The sequence below is a fragment of the Mercurialis annua genome, linkage group LG5 (genome assembly GCF_937616625.2).
Source record: "Mercurialis annua linkage group LG5, ddMerAnnu1.2, whole genome shotgun sequence".
Lineage (NCBI taxonomy): Eukaryota > Viridiplantae > Streptophyta > Magnoliopsida > Malpighiales > Euphorbiaceae > Mercurialis > Mercurialis annua.
Window position 1 is genome coordinate 13,575,001 of NC_065574.1, and position 24,668 is coordinate 13,599,668.

A 24,668-nucleotide genomic window follows, 5' to 3' on the forward strand; every position below is an offset into this window, starting at 1 on the left:
GGCCATGAGCCCTCTCCTTCCACTGTATGCCACTCTCATTTTATTTATTCTCATTGTATAAATATTTAGTTTTGCTTCAATTATACAACATGTGCAATGTCATTCTTGCGACAAACTAATGCGGCACTAGCCATGTTCGAATATTTAATGATTAAAAAATACTTAAGTAATACTCCCTCCGTCCCAATAGAGTTGTCCACTTTGCCTTTATCACACAGTTTAAGAAAAGTAATTATTGCTTATGGATTTTGTAAATTTTTTTTTACTTTTCTTGTCATATATTTAATATAGGGTCCACTTGCAATTTACTTTCAAAAGACTCATTAGTGGATTTTAAATAGGGGTAATATAGGATTTTAAGTGTAAAAATTAGTTACTTTTTGGAAGTGGACAAGAATTTTGGGACAAAAAAATTTCTCAAAGTGGACAACTCTATTGGGACGGAGGGAGTAATTAAAGATTTCTTATTGGCTTGTTGTAAATATGACATATACTCTTTGCTTTATCTATGCACTAACTTGTCTATAACCCTTTGCAAAACCAATTAGTATTATTTCGAGAAGCGATACGATCTCGTCAAGTTTGTCAAGATTGTTCAGCAAGCTGGAATGTACTTGATTCTTCGCATAGGCCCCTTCGTGGCAGCCGAATGGAATTTTGGGTACCCTCAATTCATCCTACTTGAACAATATTTTCTGTAACTTGTTTGTTTCATATTACCATCCTAATTACTAACTCTGTGAATAAAGGGGAATACCTGTATGGCTGCATTATGTGCCTAATACCGTCTTTCGAACTGATAACGATAACTTCAAGGTACTAAAGTTAGATCTTTTCAATTTAATCTTTCGATTTTTCCATATCAGAAGCTGTGTTTTACATATGGGACATAATGTAGTTGCTTGTGCTAATCTTTGTTACCTGTTTTTGGTTTTCGTTCAGTATCACATGCAGAAATTCATGACATACATAGTGGACCTGATGAAGAAAGAGAAGCTTTTTGCCTCGCAGGGAGGTCCCATTATCTTGGCTCAGGCAAGTGTAGCTATTGTCAATATTGTTTATATGGCATTCCACATGAAAAATACATACCGAGTTCTTTTTGCTTAAAATGTACTGCTAAACCAATGTTTCAGGGAATTGGGAATGATTTCGCTACATTCCAAATTTTAGATTCGCGATTGAAGAAAATGTTTCATTTCTGATTTTTGGACAGTTTTCCATTGAGATATGAAAACTAAAACTACAAATACAAATTGGAATTTATTTTTCCTTATTTTAAAGAGGCCTGAATTTTCAAACTATATTCCATTATGGGTAATTTGTATTTGTAATACTGCTATTCAGATCTTCAAGCTCTGCAAAAAAGTATAAATTATTATGTGCTACAAATGCATTGACATTGCAATGCACAATTTTCTTTTGATTGTAGGTTGAGAATGAATACGGATTCTACGAAAGTGCTTATGGAGAAGGCGGAAAGCGGTATGCCATGTGGGCTGCTCAAATGGCTGTTTCTCAAAATATTGGTGTACCTTGGATAATGTGCCAGCAATTTGACGCTCCTAACTCTGTGGTAAGATTTTACAAATTCTCCAATGCAGAATAGCACATGAGATTAGTTATTCTCTAAACACAGTTTTAAAAATTAAGTGTCAACATATTACATATTCCTGTCAATGGGAGTTGTGGCATGTGTTCATGCAGAATTAATAAGCAAGCAGATTTTTTTTTTTAATTTGGAGCATTAGGCTGATATATGAATTAGTTTGCATTTCATATTTTCTTGTTTTCCTCTTTTTTGCAGATAAATACTTGTAATTCTTTTTACTGCGATGATTTTAAACCTATTTTTCCAGACAAGCCCAAAATTTGGACTGAGAATTGGCCTGGATGGTAATTTTATATTTATATGTATTTACTGTCAATATTTTATTTCATGCTTTATGAATTAGCTTATGAAAGTCTATCATTTATCATGAGTAGACCATTCTGATTTATCCCGAATTGTCAGAACACATTATTTCTTTTGGTTAGGCCTGCATCCGTATCTTAAATCATCCTAGAATAAATTAACTGGCCAGGAAAATTCTATAGTAGCATGGGAAATCCAATACAAAAAGGATCAAGATGTACTATTCTTCAACTTTTACGTTTTGGGAATTAGTCTTAATAAATTACAGTGTCTATTGTTAACTTGAAACTCTTTCAACTCTGATTTGATGTAATTACAAGAGAGTAAAAAGATAATAATCAATCCATGTACAAAATTCATTATCAAAAATAAGGGAGCAAATAATGGCAAGGGGAATAAAGGTTTAGATTAGAATGGCTATTTTTCTGGTGATAAAGAGGAGTACATTCTGACTACTATGAGTTAAGAGGTGTCTTTTTTCTTCTTGATGTTTACTTTATTGCAGCTCTATAAGAGTTTTTTTACACTATGAAAACATTGTTAAAAACTTAAATAGCAATTTGGTTGCCTTTTGACAAGGTTTACTTGACTAAAACTGTAAAAGCGAATTTAACATAAAGTAGGAGGGTTACCACTTGATGCTTTCAAGAATTTTTTGATTAATTCTTATAGAAATTATATGGATCCTAAGAGTGCAAGATCAAACAAATTGTCTGATAGATTGCTAGATGATGGACTGTATAGATTTTGAGAGTGATGGATCAAGTTGCTAGACAATAGAGTTAGAATCCATCTTCCACAAACTCCATAAACTCCACTTTTAAGTCACTGAATTTTCGCTTAATTATTCAATGCGGGATTAATTCACGTCTCCAGCATTCTCACTCAAATTCAAATGGGCTTGGACCATCATTAATATTCCTTGACTTTTATGGGATTCAAGGTCATTAATCGACCAGCCCAACTCTTGGTCTTTAAACACGAGTCCAAGATCGTCTGATGACCCAAGAGTGCTGAACCAAGTTGCTAAGTTACTAAATTTTGGAGGTTGAAATCCATCTTGCAGAAAATGGCTTGTGCTAAGTACCTTTAACCTTCACTCAAAGATTATTTGACTTTCCTGTAATTATTAGATGTAGGATTCCTCCAACTATTCTCACGCCAAGGCATTAATTGATTTATATATTTTTTGTGCCTAGTGAAGTGTCTTCAAAACTATAGAGACATTTTCACTTGTTTATCATGGGGGACTTATACTTTCTCGGGGTTCAAATATAGAAAATCTGGTGTTTTTTCTTGAATTATAATGTTTTTGTGAATGCATGCTTAATTCAAGCATCTGAGGATAGTTTCTGTAATTTCTATTTTACTTATTGTGATCAATGTTTTATCTTTTCCAGGTTTCAGACATTTGGGGCCCCTAATCCTCACAGGCCATCTGAAGATATTGCATTTTCTGTTGCACGTTTCTTTCAAAAAGGCGGCAGTGTACAAAATTATTATATGGTAAGTTACATAATCATCTAGATTTCAAAATTTATTACCCGATTTTATTTTAATTTGTACTAGTAACCTGATTTGGCGATTATTTAAGATCCTATGTTAACTTTGTAAACTTTCTACTTCCATTTCTTCTAGTATCATGGTGGAACAAATTTTGGTCGTACTGCAGGTGGACCATTCATTACTACAAGTTATGACTACGAGGCACCAATTGATGAATATGGTGACTGTTTTTTATTTCTCATTTCTTTATTTCTCATTTTTTTTTACCAAAAAAAAAGATATGTTACACGGACTCTGATATGGGTGTCCAAAATGAATACACATCCGCATATCCGATATGCCAATATTCTTAACTCAAAATACAGGATATGGATCCGATATAGGACTCGGGTACTTAGGTGTGTGTATATATGTGTACACTAGACATAAGTATTTATATGTTAAAAAATAAAAAATAACTAAAATATAAATTTATAACAATAAATACAGTCTTAACACTTGAGAACCAAAAAATGACACCCAACCAGACACATGATATGGTCTTTTTACCACCTGATATGACAACTTTCACGAATTCTATCTCTTCAAGTGTCCAACTGTCAGTTGAAGAGTCGGGTCCATATCATGAATCGTGTCGGTGCCGTGTCATGTCGAACACCGGTATGGCTGGGTAAAATGAAGAGTCCGGGTAACATAGATAATAAGTACATGGAGTCTACTATAAATTTGTTTAAAGGCTTAAAGTGAGGACAATGGTGAGTTCTAGCAATATCCCTTTTTCTCGGGAAAATGGAAACGTTATAATGAATGTAAGACTTTTGTTATAAATTTGATACGATCTTGTTTGGTTAACAGGATTGCCTAGGCTTCCAAAATGGGCACATCTTAAGGAACTCCATAAAGCTATAAAGTTATGCGAACATACATTATTAAACAGTGACCCGGTTAAGTTGTCACTAGGTCCTTCCCAAGAGGTGGGTTTTTTTTATCTTATTTGAAATTCTGACTTGTATAAATGCAGATATTGTATGCCTTTTTTTTCCTTTCTGGTTTTCTCTTCATTTTAGCAAACTTTTTTACTCTGCTGCAAGTAGTTGTGATGTTATTATCAATATTGATGTTTGCCTTATCAAGCACAATATAAGGTACAATTCTTAACGGTTTTCGATTATTCGAGCTGAGAAGAATATTTACGTTAGGATAGTGACATGAATTAATATAAGGAAATGTTTCCCCTTTTTGCACAATCAATTTTCTTTTAAATGTTTTAATGGGTTAAGGAGATGACAAGTTTTCTGCTGTTATCAACTGTAGTGCTTATGCCTTTCCAAGTTCTATTATGTTTGGGCAATGGCAGAGTCCCTAAGCCTGACATTAATATTGTTTGTTGGTGGTCCTTGTAGGCTGATGTCTTTGCTGACGAATCCGGAGCATGTTCTGCCTTTCTTGCTAACATGGATGATAAGAATGACAAGACTGTTGCATTTAGGAACATGTCATACCATCTGCCTGCTTGGTCAGTTAGCATTCTTCCTGATTGCAAGAATGTAGTTTTCAACACTGCCCAGGTAACTCTCGTTATTACTAATCCCAATGTTCTGCTAAACATCCTTCAGTTATATTGACATGAAATACTTAACATGAACATTGATTTCTATTTGGATAAATTTCTATGTTGCTTACCGATACAATGAATTAGAAATAGGGAGGACTAAGATACAGGTAGACCTTCCACAGTATGTTTCCACTCGAAAAATAGGAAAGAATACTTGATAAACTAATTCATTGCACAAAATGGTTCATACTCTCAATTAAAATTATACATAGACTACACAATCCCAAGAATGAATTGGTAAAGTGACAAAAATACTGTTAAGCTCAAATTAGTCCTAAATGATTGCCAAATTAAGATATCGGCAACATTCCCAAACCACTGAGCACTAGCCAACAGTTTAGGGATGAAAAATACGATCAAGTTACTATGCCTTAGGCTGTCCTGTTTACTGACCTATGTTGTCATTTTTTTTAAAATTGGATTTGAACTTGTGCATGAAAATGTCAACAGGTAAAGTCCCAGACATCTGTAGTTGAAATGGTACCTGACAACTTGCGGTCATCAGATAAAGGCTCCAAAGCTCTAAAATGGGAAATATTTGCGGAGAAGGCTGGGATATGGGGAAATCCGGACTTTATTAAAATGGGTTTAGTGGATCACCTTAATACCACTATGGATACTACTGACTACCTCTGGTATACAACAAGGTTAGTCCTCCTTCAAACCAAAACTCACATTAATACCATTAAGGATACTGTTGACTACCTCTGGTATACAAGTTGATCCTGCTCCTAGAAACCGACAGCATTTAATTTTCAAGCTTATTTATTGATCTATTTCCGAGTAAGTAAGCATTTTGATTGTGCAGATATGAATTTTAAGTGGATAAAGCCGAATGAACTTGTTTACTTGTAGCTGTCTTTACTGTTAATCTTTTTAAAATTCTACAATTTAGGCTGCAGTCATATTAGTGGAAATTTTGTGTGTAAATCTAATTGACCTGTACTTAAATACAATGCACATATATTATGTGATTTTGTAAGAACTGACTGATTTTGAGATTAACAAACATTGGCAGTATTTTCGTTGGTGAAAGCGAAGAGTTCTTGAAAAAGGAAAGTCAACCTATTCTGCTGATTGAGTCAAAGGGTCATGCTATGCATGTTTTTGTGAATCAGAAACTTCAAGGTTACTATTTGTTCTTTCCACATGGTTAATTTGAGTGCCACTTTGTTTTTATTGTGATAGAGTTACTTTAGATGTAATCGATAAAAAAAACATTAATTGTGATCAACCTGATAAGTGACTTTAGCTTCGGCATTCATATTACAGTCATTATATTTTCCTATGGTTGGCATATACAATTTAGTCATATGTCGTCCTTCCATTGGTCAGTGGAGAGTATAAAACTTTTAGTAGAGGGATTAGAAAACCATATCAATTCGTGTACCATATCTCTGAAGTTTGCAGTATTTATTTCTACTAGTAATTGGCCACGTGCTACGCACATGAGTAATATTTAAATGACCCATTATACATGTAAAATTATAAAAAATAATACATAAGTTCTAAATTTAATTTTTAGAAATTATTTTATTATTTAAATTGAAATTATAGCACACTAGTACTAATATTTAATTGTTTTTTTTTTTTTTTTTTTGACAATCTAATATTTAATTGTTAGTAAATTATTTTTCATTTTTTTACTTAAATTAATACTATAATATTTTTTGAGTAATATTAATATGACCTGTTATATATATATATATATATTAAATATCAATTAAATTTTATATGTTTATTTTAAATTTTTAATATAATATCATATTTTTTTCCTTAAATTTGAACTATAGCAATGATGGATATTGTGTATGACCCATTTAAATATATTATATAAATTAATTATTATATAATTCCAATTTTTAATATATTTATTTTTTTATTTAATCAAATTAACTATTTTCTTATTTTTATAGAATTTTATATAAAATAATCAAATAATATTTTAGTTAGTTATTTATTTAAATAAATTTTATTATTTCTTTATCATATTAGAATTCTGTTTCTAATAATAAAAAATAGTACTAATTTAATTACTAATTTATTTAAATATTTATAATTTAGAGGGTCAAGTAAAACTAAGCATCATATGCATTTGTTAAGCTCTTATATTTGATATGTAGATTTGTTTTTGGGAGATTGCTGCATATATTCAGGTTGTGCATCTGGAAAGTGACTAACCATTTTCCAGTTTTCCTGCATATACTCAGGGAGTGCATCTGGAAATGGAACACACTTGCCCTTCAGATTTAAGAAGCCTATATCTCTTGTGGCAGGGAAAAATGACATTGCACTCCTGAGCATGGCTGTTGGCTTACCAGTGAGCTATTTTTCAACTGCTTACCTTTTAATGCCAGTTTTCCTTTTGGTGTCGGCTTTATGTGTTTTCTTAATCATTGGATAGTATTGCATGGTGCATTACTCCTCACTTTGAAATGGTGCATTTAGGATGCTGCCTTATGATACATTTTATTCCCCATTTTTTTACATTCTGCCCGGCTGTTTCACCTTCTGCACAAATTCTTCAATTTAGTACTTGTTTAATATGTATTAGTGATGTGAATGTTTACTGAAGCTGGGAATACTTTTGCATTTCGAATCTCCTGATTGTATGGAAGTCAGCTTCATATGAATGTTGCATATGCAATCATCTAGGTTGTTGTTTTACAGTGGCATCGTTAGATACAGAGTCTGGTAACTATGATACAGACCAACATATTTTATATTTTCATTATTGTGGTAACTTGAAACAAGCATGAAGATTGGAGTTCATGTATATGAGACTGTAAAAGAAATTTCTTACTTCTTTCTTGTCAGAGTTTCTCGGACATGTATACTTACTTATCTTCTGCACCACCTACCCTGACGATGATGATTAATTTATACAAACAGGGTTGTTTAGCACTTAAAAGATTACAATACAGTAATATAATTGAACATTCTTATTATGAATTGCGTTTTTAATGAAGTCATTTGTGCAATATACTCTTGCTGCATTTGGATGTAATTTACTAGTCTTGCCACCAAAATTCTGTTACCCATCAGGCACATTTCAGAATTGCCAATAACTGGAATTTGGTTATTGCTACTTTTTGTTGTATTTTCCAGACTGTTATCATAAGATGTATTGTTTGATAATTTCTTAAATAAAGAATGATATGATTTTAAAATTCATACTACTTTTCTGGTGCCTTCAGAATGCTGGCTCGTTTTATGAATGGGTAGGATCCGGATTAACAAGTGTCAAGATTATAGGTTTCAACAATGGCACTGCAGACTTGTCTACGTCTAATTGGACATATAAGGTACCATGGCTGTGCATATTTGTACCTTGTTTATTTTCTTTTTTCACAAGACACTAGATTAAAAGCAATATGAAGCGCACTTTGTTAGTCAAACCGCAACTTAGCTGATTTAAAAAATTTCAAATCCACGTCACTAAAAAGGTGATGTATCCACATTTTCTCACACAATGCGTTGTTGTTTGATGTTTTTTTTTTCTACTAAAGCTTTTTTTTATGGTCTTATGCTTTCCAGGTTGGACTGCAAGGGGAAAAACTTGGACTACACAAGGCTGATGCAATAGATACTGCACATTGGCTTGCAACCTCAGAACCACCCAAAGATCAGCCATTGATGTGGTATAAGGTATTTTTGTGAAATTCGACATTTCAGATGCGAACATATTCAACTTCACTTTTTCTTTTGCACTTGCATCTCTTAGTCTTAATACCTACCTGGAGTTTCTCAGGTTTCTGTGGACCCACCATCAGGTGATGAACCTGTTGGGCTGGATATGCTTCATATGGGGAAGGGTCTAGCTTGGTTGAATGGAGAAGAAATAGGAAGATACTGGCCTAGAAAAAGTTCTATACATGATAAGTGCGTGCAAGAATGTGATTACAGGGGAAAATTTAGGCCTGACAAATGCTTAACTGGATGTGGAAAACCAACTCAAAGATGGTAAACTGAAAAATGCTTATTCCTGTGCAGTTATTGTCTTTTCCTCCGGTTGCACATATAATTGAGTTTTAGAGGAGTCTTTGTCAAATACAAGAAAAGAAACTGTTTTACACATTGATGGAATCTTGAAAATTTTATTTCTAGTTTTTAGACGTTGCTACACTTGATGATATGCATGTGTTATAAAAACATTAGATTGCATATCAGATTTGTAGGGATATCTATAGTAGCCGATATTAGCACGTCAGGGGTCCTTGTGACTGATGCAAGTAAATTTTGATTTACAATACACTAAAACTTACTGCACTGCACTTTACTCTTAAGCACATGATCTCACCTTATGTGCTATGAAGTTGTTGAGCTTAGAAATTTTTCTTAGTAATTACTGCAAATTATATCACCTTCTTATGTGGAGCAGGTACCATGTTCCACGGTCTTGGTTCAAACCTTCTGGAAACATTCTAGTGATCTTTGAAGAGAAAGGCGGAGATCCCACAAAAATGACGTTCTCGAGACGAAAAACCTCTCGTGTTTGTGGTCTTGTCGCTGAGGATTATCCAATGTCCAACCATGAATCAATAGAGAATGCCGGAAGCAGAAATTATAGTGACAGGGCTTCCGTCCATCTCAAGTGTCCCAAAAATAGAGGTATATCCGCCATACATTTTGCTAGTTTTGGATCTCCTACCGGAACATGTGGATCCTACAGCCATGGAGAATGCCATGATCCTAAATCCGTTTCTATAGTTGAAAAGGTAAATTCTAAAATAAAGTGATATTGCATTTAGTTTGTTTCCAAGTTTGTGCTGACATGCAATGAAATATTATTTTCAGGAATGCCTAAACAAAAATGAGTGCGTTGTACAAGTTACGGAAGAGAAGTTTAGCAAGGGTTTATGCCCTGCCAACGTCAAGAAACTTGCTGTGGAAGCAACTTGCAGCTAAAAACCTCATTTATAGTATAAAAATATTCATTCTGTAATTCAGAACTCATCTACTTTTAATTCAAAACTTATGCAGGTCTCTTATCTACCTCTAATCGACTCATTGCCTGTACTGTATGAGCGCAAATTTCCCGTTTCTTCCTTAAGTTAGGCTAAAATTACTGGTTTTCCCATACATTATAAAGGGAAAAGGTGCAAAAATGATCTTAATGTCTATTCAATATCTCAACTGGACACTTAATAATTTTCAAAGCTTAAATTTAATCCTTTTAAAAAATATTTAATTTTAACCAATGAGTTATAACTTAAATATTATAGGCGTCCGGACAAAAATCAGCAAGATTGTGGGTTCAATTTTTTCTATAAGCATTTCTCTTTTCCGATCATTATATAAAAAAAATCTTAATTTTAAACACTACATTTAATGGACATATATTTTGCTGTTAATTGAGTTGACATGGATGATAAATAACCCACTAACAAATATGATATGGTAATTTATTTTGATCAGTTTCCAGTGCAAAAGACGGTAATATATTCTAAGTGATGTTAGAGTTCAATTATGGAGCATACATAGACAAAAACACTAGCCTAGTTTGGGTCTCCCTAACAACAATAGGGCACTTAAGTAGATCTTTAGCTCATCAAAAGTCGATTAACATTCTTCTGTCCACTTGAAATTCTTTGTGCTTTTCAAGATGTTGAAAAAGGATAGACACCTGCCGAGTAAGACATGAAGCGACCTAAAACTGCAACCGTTCAATAGTTTCACTTCTTTGCATGATCTTTAGTCTTGATCGACTTAACCACTACATCATCAATATAGACCTCCACATACCGGCCCAGTTGGTCGTTGAATAAAAAATTCCTCAACCTCTAAGCCCGTGCATTTTTCAAACAAAATGACATTTTCTTATGACAGTATGTACCCAAGTCCATGATGAACGAGGTTGTTGTTTTGTTTTCTTTATGCATGGGGATTTGATGATACTCCTGAGTTGCTTCTATAAAGGAGTACACTTCATAGCCACCGGTTGCATCCACCAGCTAGTCTATACTTACGAGTAGGAAACTGTCCTTGAGACATGTCTGGTTAAGATCTGTAAAATTAATGTATAATCGCCAATATCCATTTGGATTTTTGATAAGTACAACATTTTCAACAGCTTTTCCATTTCATTTTTGAAAACCATCTACTTTTTCACTGAGAAAGTTTTTTTTTTATGTTTAACCGGTTTATAGTCCAGATCAACATATGAATTATGTGAAACCACATTGGGTTCATTCCCACTATCTCTTCGGGGCTACTAGCTCCTTTATTGTGTGTTAAGTCTTTTAATCTTAAACCTTGCCTTTGACATTCCCGCCCCAATCTTTATATTTAGGTTATATCCCCCAAACTAATTTTCTCAAATTCTCGATGAGGTCCAAATTTTAACTCCTCATCATCATTCATAAACTGTTAATGGGCCTCAATGGTGAGCGCTTCAACTGCTTCTCCCATGGCCACCAAATAGCATTGTCGGGCTTTTTATAACTAGTACTCCTTCTATTGTGAGTATTTTCATGACCATATACCTTATACAAGTAATGGTCCTTGTACTATACAACTTATGTTTGTCCAAAATAGCATTGTAAGCCAACGACATATCAACAATCATGATTTTTTTTACCTTTCGTGTAGGTTTTTTCAGGACTCCTTATTCGCCAACTCTCATTTGGATCTTTTTTCCGAGTTATAAATTTAATTCTACCATCCCTCAGGTATCACCAGTGTTCCACCTAACCCGACTAGTGGTGTGCTGACCGATCTAAGATTCATTCTTGTGCCTCCTAAGTCGAGATACATCTTTGGGGTTAATAAGTTGACTGAGCTCCCTTCATCTATAAGCATCATATTAATCCAAAAGTACTCCACTAAAACCGAGACTATAAAGGCGTCCTGATGGGAAAGATTAATTCCTCTTCCATCTTTTGCACTGAACGCCACTTTCAGTTTTGGTTTAACTTCAAGCACTAATATTACCATCTTTTTCTTTTTCTTTTTTCCACTATTGTACTTTGTGTCATCCATTCCACCAGCGATGTTGTTAATGACTCAAGCTGCATGATTTTTCTTAGCCGATGTCGCCCCTCCTTGCTACCACAAGACTCTCATCTAGCGAGAGTGCCACAAAACCTTTTAATCTTCTTGAACATACCATCTTATCTATCTTCCTCTTGAGATTCCCACAATCTTCCATTCTGTCCCCATGACCTTCATGGAAAGTGTAGTACTTCGATCTGTCTCCTTTCTTATACATACGTGGCGGGTTTCTCACCAAATTGTTATTTTGCTTAAACCACATCTATTTGTTGGATAAAGAAGTATTCGATGGTATATATGGTCTTTTGTCCGAGCTTCGATCATTTCCAAAACAAGGTCGATCTCCTCCATAACTCGGCATGCTTCCTTTGTACCCCTGCTGGTCATTCACCAGCTTATATCTATCATTGGTCTTACCACCTTTTTAAGAGTGGGCATCTTTTGGTCGTTTGCGGTCCTCTCGGCAAGCTAGATTTTCACTGTCTTTCCTTATCTAAGTTAATATAGTTTCAAGCACGAGTCATCAACTAGGTATAATACTCCACTAGGTTGGTAATCGAGTTATCTCAAAACGCCATCATGCTAGTCTTATCTTTTATTGCGTCGATGGCCGTGTCATCCTTCAGGTCTTCCACATTGATAAAACCTCTTAAAACGAGTTATAAAAACATTTATTTAGATTGATTGAATTATTTTATTTCTTTGAACGCTAAGAGTAAAATAAGTTCTGAATGTTGTTGACAACTCATTAAAGATGTTAATCAATCCTTCTTTCAAATTTTGGTACTAGTTTTGAGCGGGCTCTTTTAACTTGGTAGGGAAAATTCTTGTAATACACTTTAAACTCCCAATGTCACTTGAAAACAAACCAAGTAGGCCGTAAGATCACTATTTCCATCATACTTGTCTAATTGAGGAATTTTATACTTAGCTTGGAATGGCTCATCTCGGATGGCCCTAGACAATGGTGAACCGATATGAAAATAATTGGCTCGTCGAGTTTCTTCCTTATTTCCTATCTATTTTTCTAACTCGGCCCTCACCTATTTTGAAATATCATCATTCAAAGTCAGCTTCCAAGCAAAATCAGCACCTGAGCTATGCATACTTTCAACTAGTTCTCTCTTCGCCGGCCTAGCCTCAATGACTTCTGTCCGTATCGCCTGAGGTGGATCCACCACCTGTTTGACTCCTACAGCTCTAGGAGGTAAAGTAGGATTAGGCAAAGACATTAATCTGCTTCCATCCACCACGTCTAGAGTAGGCCTAGCCTAAGCAGTATAAACATAAAGGTCATAAATGAGCGCAGTGCTATTACTAGGTGGATAAACAGATTAGGTGATATGGGGTGGTAGGATATGAGTATATGAGGTGGTATGACTGGTCGAGTGAGTCTGATCTAGTAATGTTTGTTACATCAGGTGTAAGAAGGTGACTTGTTGACTGAGAAAATCCATACGCTCCTGGATTTTGAAGCAAAGTAGGGTGTACAATTATGGTGCTACCAACTCCGGCTGTCGTAGTTGCGGTTGTAGCCACAGTAGGGTAACTCAAGTTTGTAGGAATAAGTGGAGTGATGTGCAAGAAACTTTATGATATTTATGAAGAGGGTGTTTGAAACGATGGTAGCAGTAGTATTCTGAATGGTCTAATGTAAGATTATACACGTCTTTTCTGGACATGTAGAAAAGTGATAAAGGGATTGAAGCGTCTGATGATAATTTCCAAAGACACTCCTCCTGATGACGAATTAGCGATCCGCATGTTAGAACTCAAGAGAGTTAGATCAGTGCCCAACAACAACTTTGAAGGATTGAAAAGTGATTTGCCGTAAATAGCAAAAATCCAAAGGGGTTGCGATAGAATTCTAAAAAATTTGACTAATTACAGATGCCTTAAAAGTTTATGGGCCAATTTGTAAATTTGAACCCAAAACCAAACCTTAGTGGCCCAAGAAGTCCTTTTTGATACTTTAAAAGATCAAAAACAGCCTTTTTGCCGCCTTTTTCATGGCATACATTAATTATTTCGAATTTAAAAAATAAATAACCTAAAATAGAGTTTTAAGCTAATTCTAACTCTAATACATAGCCTTAATTCTAACCATTATAAATACAACCTTATGAAACCAATAGGGGGTGGAACATAATTAATCAAACAAATCCTAATTAACAAAAGAAACCCTAATTTGGCATGACCTAAATAAATTTTCCAGCCATCAAATAACCTAAATTCAACAACTTAGAATGATCAAATCGAGCTTCTACACTTCAATCAATCAAGAACGCGACCCCGAGACTCAGAATCGTATCTTTAAGGACTAATAATCATTCATGTCACTTTTCTATTATCATATATGCATTCTCTTTTTGATTCTGATTATTAGAATGTCTGTTTAGCAATTTTTACCGTTCTTGCCATGAAATTGCTATAACTGTATAAACTGCCATGATTGCCATGTTTTATCACCCTAGATCCACATTTAGGGTGTTTTTAACTATTTTTACATATTTATTTTAATTATTTCGAATTCCAGGCCTTTAATTGTGCATTTTGACTATTTTTGCACGTTTTTCAAATGAATCCTGAACCCGGTTCGACCCCTGCCTCGACGGCGTTGGCGCCGTTTCTTCTGGCGCCATCGTTCTTCGTCTCCGGACCCATTTAGATTTTTTCGATGTATTTCAAATGTTGTTTTGTGTTTCTGGGCTCTTTTGAGCTCGAAATTGGGTCCCGTTTGAGCCCATAGATTTGTAATTAGTTGTAGGATTATTTTATGTAACTTCTCGGACCTATCGCTGTCAGCATCCTCCTGTCACATCAGTAATAGTCAATCTGCCATGTCATCATGGGCCTCGAGGCCTAAATCGCCGGACTAGCAACTTCAAGACTAGTTTACCGCTTCGTTCGACCATAGGAACAACTTCGTAAGATGTATTGACAAACAAACGACAGACAACCGCAAGATACTTTAGAAAAGAGGTTCAAATGAATTTTTAACCTTATATGTATATCACCTACAATTGGGTATGTTTACGTTGTTTATTGCTTTCCATGCATGTCCAAATCCATTATTAACATGATTAATCAAAATAATCACGTTAATTTATAGAAATCCTAGGATTGATATGAAAAATGTAATTAGTGGTTGTATATGAATTCAAGATGGTAAAACTAAAATCAATTTCACATATACATCTAGTTTAGGCTTTATGTATGCAAACTGAATAAAATTCACTTCCATCTGTTATATGCCAAAAACTCTATGATTAAATGTTTGTTTATGAGTACTTGCTACTTGTCCATATGCCAGTACAGATCGAGTCATATGCGTGTCTTACTGTAATGTATGTTTATATTTCCACTTTTACTTTACGGTCCTTTACTTTTCAATTATTTACATTTCAAATCCTTTATTTCCATTATGATGTTATTTTGGATTTCCTTCTTTGATGAGATGTTTTTTCGAATGTCTTTTAATCGTCAATAAGTCAAGTACAAAAGTTTCGGTGGTGTCCACGAACCCGATCTTTTGGTCTGATGCACGATAATCTCATATATAAGCGTATGAGGCTATCTAGTCCTTATAAAATGTATTTTCTAACCGAGTTAGGTGGCGACTCCATTTATTTAAAACTAACCAGAACGAGGTCAACCATAAGTTTGGGCGAGCGTCCCCGAAACCCGCCCGCTCACAGGGTGGTTGGATGATGGGATACTTAGGCATTGCCGTAAGATGGTACAACGATCGGACCACTTCCGGCAGCCGTAAAACTATAGACATGCGTCGTAAGTGGCAAAATAAAAGGGTTTCCTCCTGGTAACGACATTTTTAACGGCCTTTCGTCAGCTCAGATGGAAATTCCAGGTATTACCCACGCAATGGAGGTACCAAAGGGTCTACTTCTTCAATCATGCAACTTGAAATTCATGGTGAAACAATAACCAAAATGGACTTTTTTTTAAAATACATGATTTTGAAACTTATTTACACCTTTTTCACCCATCTTTCCATTATTACCCTCGCTATTCTTTTAGTAAACAAATTTACAAAAATATCCTACTATACATAGAAGGTTTACACTCATTTTAGGTCATTTGTATATATAGCCGTATTTTTTTTATCTCTCTCTCTCCCCCTTCTCTTTTTTTCTTGTTCTTTTTTTTCTCCTTCTTCTCTCAACTTTTTCCTTTGTTCATCTGTCATAAATCGCTTTCTTCTATCTTGTCGTCGCGCGTCTTCAGGTGTATTTCTCGTCGTGTCTCTCGCTGTTATGTTTTTCGGTGGATTTTTCATCGCCGCGGTTCTTTTATTGATTTTCTCGTCAATATGTTTCTTTCGATGAATTCCTCGACACGCTTTAGATTTTTTGTAAATTGATTATTGTAGATATACTATTTTTTGTTTATAAAATGATTTTATTGTTCATATAAATATTTTTTCTTTCTGTTGTTCATAGTTGTTCATTTAGTTTGATACTACTGATTTTGTAAATAACAAATTGATTTATGTCGTATTTGCAGTGTTTTTATGGTGTATTTACGTTACAGTTTATTTCTGGTATATCTATGTTTTCTGGTGTATTTGCAGTATCTTTATAGTATGCATTATAAAAACACTAAAGATATACTATAAAAACACCATAGTTACACTGAAAGAATACAATAGATACACAATAAGAACACCATAGTTACAATTTAAAAAAGCGATTAAAAAACATTAACAAAATCTATATAAAAGAGTAAAAAGTGAAAAAAGGTCTTTTTAAAATTACAAAGAAAAAAAGTATTTTTGCTAGAAAAAAGTATAACTTGTAAATCTATATTATATATAAAAACACGGATGGTAGTGGGAAGGGAAAATGGTCACATTTACGATAATTTTTTTTTATAAAATATAATTATTAATTGTAAAAATATTGATATAAATTAGAGTTAGAGTACTAACTAAAATGAACTTCTTATAATGCTATGTCAAAATAATTGTATAAAGTACTAACTAAACTAGACTATATTAAATATTTAATAATCGTTATTTTAATTATTATTTAATCATTTAAAATTTAATTAAGATAAACTCCTTCTGATAAATTACTAACTTAATTATTATTTAATATTTTCTATTTATATTCTCTATAAATAAGATAAATTGTTTCTAATTATTACTATTTCAATAATTACTGATATTTTATATTTAAATACGATTTATAATTATAAAAATAATTATTAAACAAACATAAATATAACATTTGACGATTCATGTGTGAAATATGTAAAACGACATTAATTTATTTAAAAACAATATAAAATAGAGATTCTTAAGTAGACTCAGTCTACCACGTCATCCGTGGACTAGTCTATCACATTATGACACGTCATTAAAATAGTGGCACTATCGTAATTTTATTTATTTTTATTTTACACTTTTAAATAGTAATATTACGATAGTGCCATTATTTTAATGATGTGTCATAATATTATAGGTTTAGTCCGTGGATTACGTAATGGGCTGAGTCTACCTAAAAAGTTTTCAAAATTGAAAATAAAATATCAAATAGGTACTGTAAGAAATTTCGTCTAACCAAAAACTTAAAACAAAAACAGAAAGATATTTTTCCACAGTAATAAATCACCAGATCTACTAATAAATTATAACTCAAACAGTATAAACACTGGGCAGCATTCTGCTAGGTTGTGGGATCGATTTCTTCCGCCCACAAGCCCTCGCTCCCCCACCCCGTAATTATCAAATACAAAATATCACCAGATTATCTGAGGTTGATTTATGCAATACCAAATGAATAGAGGTGAGAAAAATTAGGAAAGATATTTTGGGAAGTTCACTCTGAAAAAATACTAAAAAGAGGTAAAAAAGAAAGTCTGCTGCTTATTGGATGTCTCTTCTGTAATGCGTGAGCTGTACATCCAATAATTTGGTATGGGACACTCGTCCCTCAATTTTTTGCTAATATCTTTTTCTTTTTCTTTCTCCTTGTCTTCCTTGCTGGCTTTTGATTTCCATTTTGGCAGTGCCATCTAAGCTATTCTGATGAGGAGGTGTGTCTCCAGGTTTCCTAATTGGCATTTGGGTTTTAGAAATCCCAATTCTCCTCTTGTACGTGCTTTTCTCTTTTCTTTTTACCAAATTTCAATACAGTTTGGTGTTGATTTAGCTTTATTAATAACATGTTTATATTCTAAATTTGAATTTTCAGTCCTTTGAAGCACACACTACTATATCTATTTGTATCACTGTGTTGTGATTAGGTGGATAAATGATGAATTGAATCAGCAACTCTCACTACATATAGTTTAGTTAAGTAGCAGTACAGCTTGTTTTTCATTATAGGCATGTTTGATTGATGGAATTGGTCCGGAATAGAATTGATATTCCCTACCTATTCTTTATATTGGTTCATAGAATAGTTATTCCATCATTTTGTGAAGGCTTAATCACCAAAAAAATACCGACCTTTTAGCCCCTTTTCACTTACAACGATGCGATTTTGTCTATATCACCCTAATTCGCACCTTTCGTTTCCAATTACACCCTTAAAAACTAAATTAAGCTTTTTTTCACTAGAAAAGATGTCAATTTGATCCTTCATTTTTAATTTATTTTCTGAAAAGTATTTAATATACTAAAAGTGATGATCAAATTTACATTTTATACCAAAAGTGAAGGATCAAATTGGCTTTTTTTCTAGTGAAAAAGGGCCAATTCAGTTTTTAGGGTGTAATTGGAAACGAAAGGTGCGAATTAGGGTGATATAGACAAAATTGCAACGTCAAGGTGCAAGTGAAAAGGGGCTAAAAGGTCGGGTTTTTTTGGTGATTAAACCTTTTGTGAAATAAGTACACTTTTCAAAAAGTAAAAAAAATTACAGAATAGTATCCTATTCCACATTGTTCATTCCATGAACCAATAGATTATGTTTGGATCGTGATATAGGTGCGGAATGGAATATCTATTTCGTATAAAATGACCATTCTTTGTTTTGGTTCATAAAATAGTTATTCCATGGAATTGATGTTCCATGATTTTATGGAATAAATACTCATCGTAATTTCATTTCTTATGCAATAGCTATTACATTTCATACTATTTTATTTTATGAACCAAATATAGCCATAATTCTTCTATCGGAATTTGGAGTATTGCTTAATATTTTCTAGCTTTCAGTATCAGTTTGTGACCCGGAATTCGTTGATATGCAGGTTGAATGTGAAGTTGGCTCCTATTCTCAAGGTTTAAGTAGTAGTAGTAGTAGTAGTAGTCATCTAGATGGACTAGTTCCAAGGGCATATACAACTTCTAATGTTAACTTGTCTGATCCACCAAACAGTAATCCTGTTTCTGATATGTTAATTGATTCATTTGGAAGAATGCACAATTACTTGAGGATCTCCTTAACGGAACGTTGCAATTTACGCTGTCACTACTGTATGCCTGCTGAGGGAGTGGAGCTCACTCCTAACTCTCAGCTGCTCTCAGTCAACGAAATTGTTCGTTTGGCCAATCTTTTTGTTGGCTCCGGAGTGAATAAAATTCGGTTGACTGGTGGTGAGCCGACAGTAAGGAAGGATATTGAAGAGATATGCTTAGAGCTATCTAGTTTACAAGGACTCAAGACACTGGCCATGACTACCAATGGAATTGCTCTTGCTAGAAAACTCCCAAAGCTGAAACAAAATGGGCTTACTTCCTTAAATATTAGCTTAGATACGTTGGTCCCTGCTAAATTTGAATTTATGACCAGGAGGAAAGGGTATGAGAGAGTTATGCAGTCCATTGATGCTGCTGTAGACTGCGGGTACAATCCCGTAAAAGTATGTGCCTTTTTTTGCAATATAATGTGTTAATTATTTGCTCGATCAAATATGATATGATTCTTACTGACTGTTGCTTTTAGTTTATTTCTTTTGGTACTCCGTCAAAAATAAAGCTAAATCTATTTTTTCTTGTGTCCTCATTGTGTTAGGTGAATTGTGTAGTAATGCGCGGATTCAATGATGACGAGATCTGTGATTTCGTAGAGTTGACACGTGACAGGCCGATCAATATCAGGTTCATTGAGTTCATGCCTTTTGATGGAAATGTCTGGAACGTCAAGAAACTTGTTCCTTACTCAGAAATGTTGGATACAGTGGTAGAGTAGAAATTGCTGGGAGATGGCCTTGTGTTTGTTTTTAATGTCTCTATAGATTTTCTTTGTAACAGTTTGTAGTTGAACAGGCAAAGAAGTTCCCAGGTGTAAAGCGACTTCAGGATCACCCAACGGAAACAGCAAAAAATTTCGAAATAGATGGCCATCTTGGTACTGTTTCTTTTATCACATCAATGTCCGAGCATTTTTGTGCTGGTTGCAATAGATTGCGACTTTTAGCTGATGGCAACTTTAAAGTTTGTCTCTTTGGACCTTCAGAGGTGAACAAGCTCTTTGTGCCTTATTATCATTATTTACGTTTTCTATTTGGCATGGTTTAGTTCGAATCTTTGATCTCTTTTAGTTCGAAACTTCGAAAATATTGATTCCCTTGTGATGTAGGACAGCTTGGTATGAACTACCAGAAACTATTGGTTGCCTTGTGATGTAGGACAACTGGGTATGAAATATCATACAGAATTATAGATAGAAGGTCTTCTAAGAGTTGCACTTAGAAGGGGTTTAGGAATTACAACTACTAGGGTTCTAAGGCTACATACAGTACCTAGAGTTTGGATGAATTGAGTAAATACAATTCAAAGTAGTGTAAAACTGAAAGTATTTTTATACACTGTAAAATAAATCAATACAAACTTTTAGTGAATACAGTTTTTTAGAGGGATATTTAAAATTTCGAATGTGATGAAAAAATATTAGAAATAGAGAAAATATAGTTTTTTACTATTAAATTTTGTTGTTAAACTATTTTATAAATCTAAGTGTAAAATGGATATTTATGATGGTGTATTTCATTTTGACCAAGCATATTCCTCCGACTAACAAAATAACTAACGGAATGGATAAATAGTTCATGGAATCAAATATGAAGGACTAATTAATTTAATTGTCAAAAAGCAGGGATATACTACAAGTTATGGCCTAACTTTAGGGACTTCATAGTAACTAATCTAAATATTATACTAGAAGTAGTTCATGGAGCAATTTTGACTGAAACTATAGTTAATATATTTATACTATATTTCCAACGTTTATGTTTTCCATTAAGAATATGTTGGGTACCATATTTCATGATGGATGGTTTACATGTACACAAGTAATTCAGACTCCAGGTAGCCTAGGATCTTATCCAGTTGTCTGATATTTCCGGTTATGTATGATATTTCGTAAATGTCTATCTTGGACCTGATTTGTAAATCTTAATCAGGTCCAACAAGGAACCTTGAAATATCATACATTTAGGAATCTTTTCAATTGAACAGCATATGTCATTTGTTATGCTGCTCAGCCTAAAACTCTTTTGACTTTAATCATCTGAGTGCATGATCTAAAAAATTAACAAAATAATTTTTTTGAGGAAGCATTGGCTGTTAAAAAGAGCGAGAAAAACAATTGAGATATAGTTTGAACAATATCATGTACTGAATGCATAGCACAAACTTAAAGATGTCAAGTGGATACAGGTACATCATAGATGGTCCTTGCCAAATGGCTTACTACTTGTCGTTACTTGGATTATGCAAAATTTGCTGGCCTTCTCTGATACACTGCAATCGTTGCAATGCTCTTGCTGTGATTCTTATTAGTGCTTTCTCTTTGCAGGTCAGCTTAAGAGATCCCCTTCGCTCTGGTGCTGATGAAGACGAGCTTAGGGAAATAATTGGAGCAGCGGTATGCAGTTTATAGTCTCATCAACTTATTATTAGCAAATAGAAATCTAGAACAGTCAAAAGCATGGATTTGCTCTAATTTTCTTTTATTGCATCTAACAAACTTGGACAAAAACATAGATGTTCGGTTATTTTAGCATCACGCTGTTTGCTGTGATTTCCGTCTTAGTTCTCAATCTTCTTCTCTTTGATTCAAACAATTGTATCTTGCATGCTTCAGGTCAAGAAGAAGAAAGCTTCACATGCCGGAATGTTTGACCTTGCAAAAACAGCAAATAGACCTATGATACATATTGGTGGCTAACACTTGGTACATCCTTTGACTCCACAAAAACTGTTATAAAATGCATTAGATCTTAGAAGTGTTGAAATTGCTTTAGATTTTCTTCTTTGCGTTATTTTTCTTGAAATGGTAAAAACGTTCTGTCCTAACTTTACTCCTTTCTCAAACGAGTCGCTCAAGTAAGGTGTTTGGCATATTACTGCTGCATACAAGTGATCTCCATTTTTACACATCATCTTTATTTATCTTTTAAAACTTAACTACCAACCGGGATTTGTATTTAATTGCTTCAGGTTACATATGGAAAAATTGATGACGCTCTTGATTTCTGTCATTCAAATAATGCAACTGTATCTATACGGAGAATTTCTTGCTGCTAACTATAGCAATGGGAGATGTGTGATCTCGACCACTCATAAACTAGTATTTGTTTGTGTTCGATTGAAGGTCCGGCAGCAATACACTTGAAAGAGCATCAAGCTTTTGTTGTAAGAATAATACGCGGCTTTTTATGCAATGTTTGTATTTCTTTGTTGTGAGGCTCTCTGAGGTTCAATTGCTTATAGTGATGGTGTTCCCACTTGAACTGCTTAGTGATCAGCTAACTGGTTGAATTGTGAGCTTGTCTTGAGCTGCTGGGGTAAATAATTTTAATAAAAATATTTAAATATTTTTATTATTTTTGTAAAACATTTGAAAAAATAAATATGAACTATTCAATATCAATAATATAAAATTCAATTATCTCAAAACTTAATTAATCATCTAAAATATTTAGCAATTTTAAATATTAAAATAAAATAATCAAAACAAAATAAAAAAGTTTCTTATCTTTTTTATCTCGTTTTGGAAGTAATTAGAAGTCTCTTTTAAACAAAAAAATAATTATTTTCTCTTAAATAATTAAATTAAATTATTAAAAATTATGAACAATATATTAAAAATTGTAATATAATATAAAAATAGTCGGGTCCCTGTGGGGACGGGAATGGGAATCCCCATGGGGTGAGGACTACAACCCCCGTCCCCTCCCCATCCCCGTGAATGGGGAATAATCTTTCCCATCTCCGTACCCATGAGAGCAATTACTGGGTATTCTCTGCCCCATTAGAGGCAGGTTCCCATGGGGATCGGGGAATTCCCTCCCCATTGCCATTCGTAGCTTATTACCTATGTAATTAATTTGATTAAGCGTAAGCAAACTGCGGGAGGGCTAATTGTAATAAAAAAGAACATATATGCCGCATGTCAGTATGCATGTAATTGGCATAATGGTGAAAAAAATTTAAACTTTGACAACTTGTTATAATTTAAACTAAACTTTTTAATTTTTATAGTAATAGCTAAATTATATTTTTTGTTGTTGCAATAAGAGGAATTTGCACAAAACACTCCTTTTTTTAACTTATTTGTTCTAAATACCTCAATTTCAAAAATTTACTTTTTTACTCTATTTTTCTATTATTTTTAGTTGTATCTCAATTAGCAAAATAACTTATTTGTATTTTTACTCTCCTTCTTTTAAACACATACATATCTCGTTTTCCTTTTTTTTTCTCTTCTTTTTCTCTTTCCTCTTTCTTCTTTCTTTTTTCGTTTTTTTCTTTTCTCTCTCCTTTTTCTCTTTCTTTCTTCTCATTTTTTTTCTCTCACTTCTTTTTCTCTCTCTTCTTCTTCTTTTTCTTCTTCTTCTTCTTCTTCTTCTTCTTCTTCTTCTTTCCTCTGCAACTTTTTTTTTTCTTCGTTTTTCTTAAATCTGCTTTTTCTATTTTCCACATTATACAAATGAACTCCAAGACAAAAAAATTTGAATAAAAAAAGAGTTTAAGAGATAATATGATGGTGATAGATGAGAAAGTTCTTCTTCTTCTTCTTCTTCTACTTTTTTCTTTCTATGTTGTTTTAAATTATTTTAGCATCGTTTTTTGGAATTTTTTACAACTTTTTTTTAAAAAATCGTAATGTTCTTCATTAATGATATTTTGACATGATTTTCAAATGTTTTAAATTAATTTTAGAAATCGTTTGAAACTGTTTTCTCGAAACTGTTTTATACTGTTCGAAACTTTTGTAAACGGTTTGAAACTGTTTTATACTGTTTGAAACTGTTATTTTTTAAACTGTTTGAAAGTGTTTTTTAGAAACTGTTTTAGACTGCTTGAGATCTTTGGAAACGGTTTGCAACTGTTTTATACTGTTTGAAACCTTTGTAAACGGTTTGAAACTGTTTTTTTGAAACTGTTATTTTTTATGTAAACGGTTTGAAACTGTTTGATACTATTTGAAACTGTTATTTTATAAACTATTGAAAAGTATTTTTTAGAATCTGTTTTAGACAGTTTGAGACCTTTGTAAACGGTTTGAAACTGTTTTATACGGTTCGAAACTATTTTTTGAAACTGTTTGAAACTGTTATTTTTTAGACTGTTTAAAAGTGTTTTTTAGAAACTGTTTTAGACTGTTTGAAACCTTTGTAAACGGTTTGAAACCGTAATTGAAACTGTACTTGAAACCGTTTGAA

At 33.4% G+C, this 24,668-nt stretch overlaps 2 protein-coding genes across 5 annotated transcripts in view; both read left to right on the top strand.

Moving 5' to 3' along the window:
* LOC126681270 (beta-galactosidase 10) overlaps nt 1–10,038 on the top strand; it is a 10,514-nt gene extending 476 nt beyond the window's left edge. The window contains exons 2-19 of the mRNA XM_050376778.2: nt 1–24; nt 549–661; nt 750–816; nt 943–1,035; nt 1,433–1,576; nt 1,808–1,896; nt 3,316–3,421; nt 3,554–3,641; nt 4,277–4,395; nt 4,825–4,989; nt 5,487–5,683; nt 6,055–6,164; nt 7,247–7,356; nt 8,234–8,341; nt 8,574–8,684; nt 8,788–8,999; nt 9,418–9,754; nt 9,834–10,038. The exon at nt 1–24 is cut by the window's left edge and continues 72 nt beyond it. Of these exons, the coding sequence (XP_050232735.1) occupies nt 1–24; nt 549–661; nt 750–816; nt 943–1,035; nt 1,433–1,576; nt 1,808–1,896; nt 3,316–3,421; nt 3,554–3,641; nt 4,277–4,395; nt 4,825–4,989; nt 5,487–5,683; nt 6,055–6,164; nt 7,247–7,356; nt 8,234–8,341; nt 8,574–8,684; nt 8,788–8,999; nt 9,418–9,754; nt 9,834–9,944 (2,304 nt within the window). The 3' untranslated portion in view covers nt 9,945–10,038. The remainder of the gene's footprint in view (nt 25–548; nt 662–749; nt 817–942; nt 1,036–1,432; nt 1,577–1,807; nt 1,897–3,315; nt 3,422–3,553; nt 3,642–4,276; nt 4,396–4,824; nt 4,990–5,486; nt 5,684–6,054; nt 6,165–7,246; nt 7,357–8,233; nt 8,342–8,573; nt 8,685–8,787; nt 9,000–9,417; nt 9,755–9,833) is intronic.
* A 7,705-nt stretch (nt 10,039–17,743) lies between these two features.
* Nucleotides 17,744–22,679, top strand: LOC126682839 (GTP 3',8-cyclase, mitochondrial). Of its 4 annotated transcripts, none has more exons than XM_050378603.2 (8): nt 17,748–17,965; nt 18,060–18,144; nt 19,248–19,859; nt 20,012–20,179; nt 20,266–20,457; nt 21,797–21,865; nt 22,085–22,174; nt 22,441–22,679. In XM_050378603.2, the coding sequence occupies exons 2-7, from the start codon at nt 18,079–18,081 to the stop codon at nt 22,166–22,168; spliced, it is 1,191 nt and encodes a 396-aa protein (XP_050234560.1). In that variant the 5' UTR covers nt 17,748–17,965; nt 18,060–18,078; the 3' UTR covers nt 22,169–22,174; nt 22,441–22,679. The 4 variants fall into 4 exon arrangements, with proteins under 4 accessions (XP_050234562.1, XP_050234560.1, XP_050234561.1 ...); XM_050378604.2 differs by having other exon boundaries at nt 18,071–18,144; XM_050378605.2 differs by having other exon boundaries at nt 17,744–18,144; nt 22,595–22,679.
* The last annotated feature ends 1,989 nt before the right edge of the window (nt 22,680–24,668 follow it).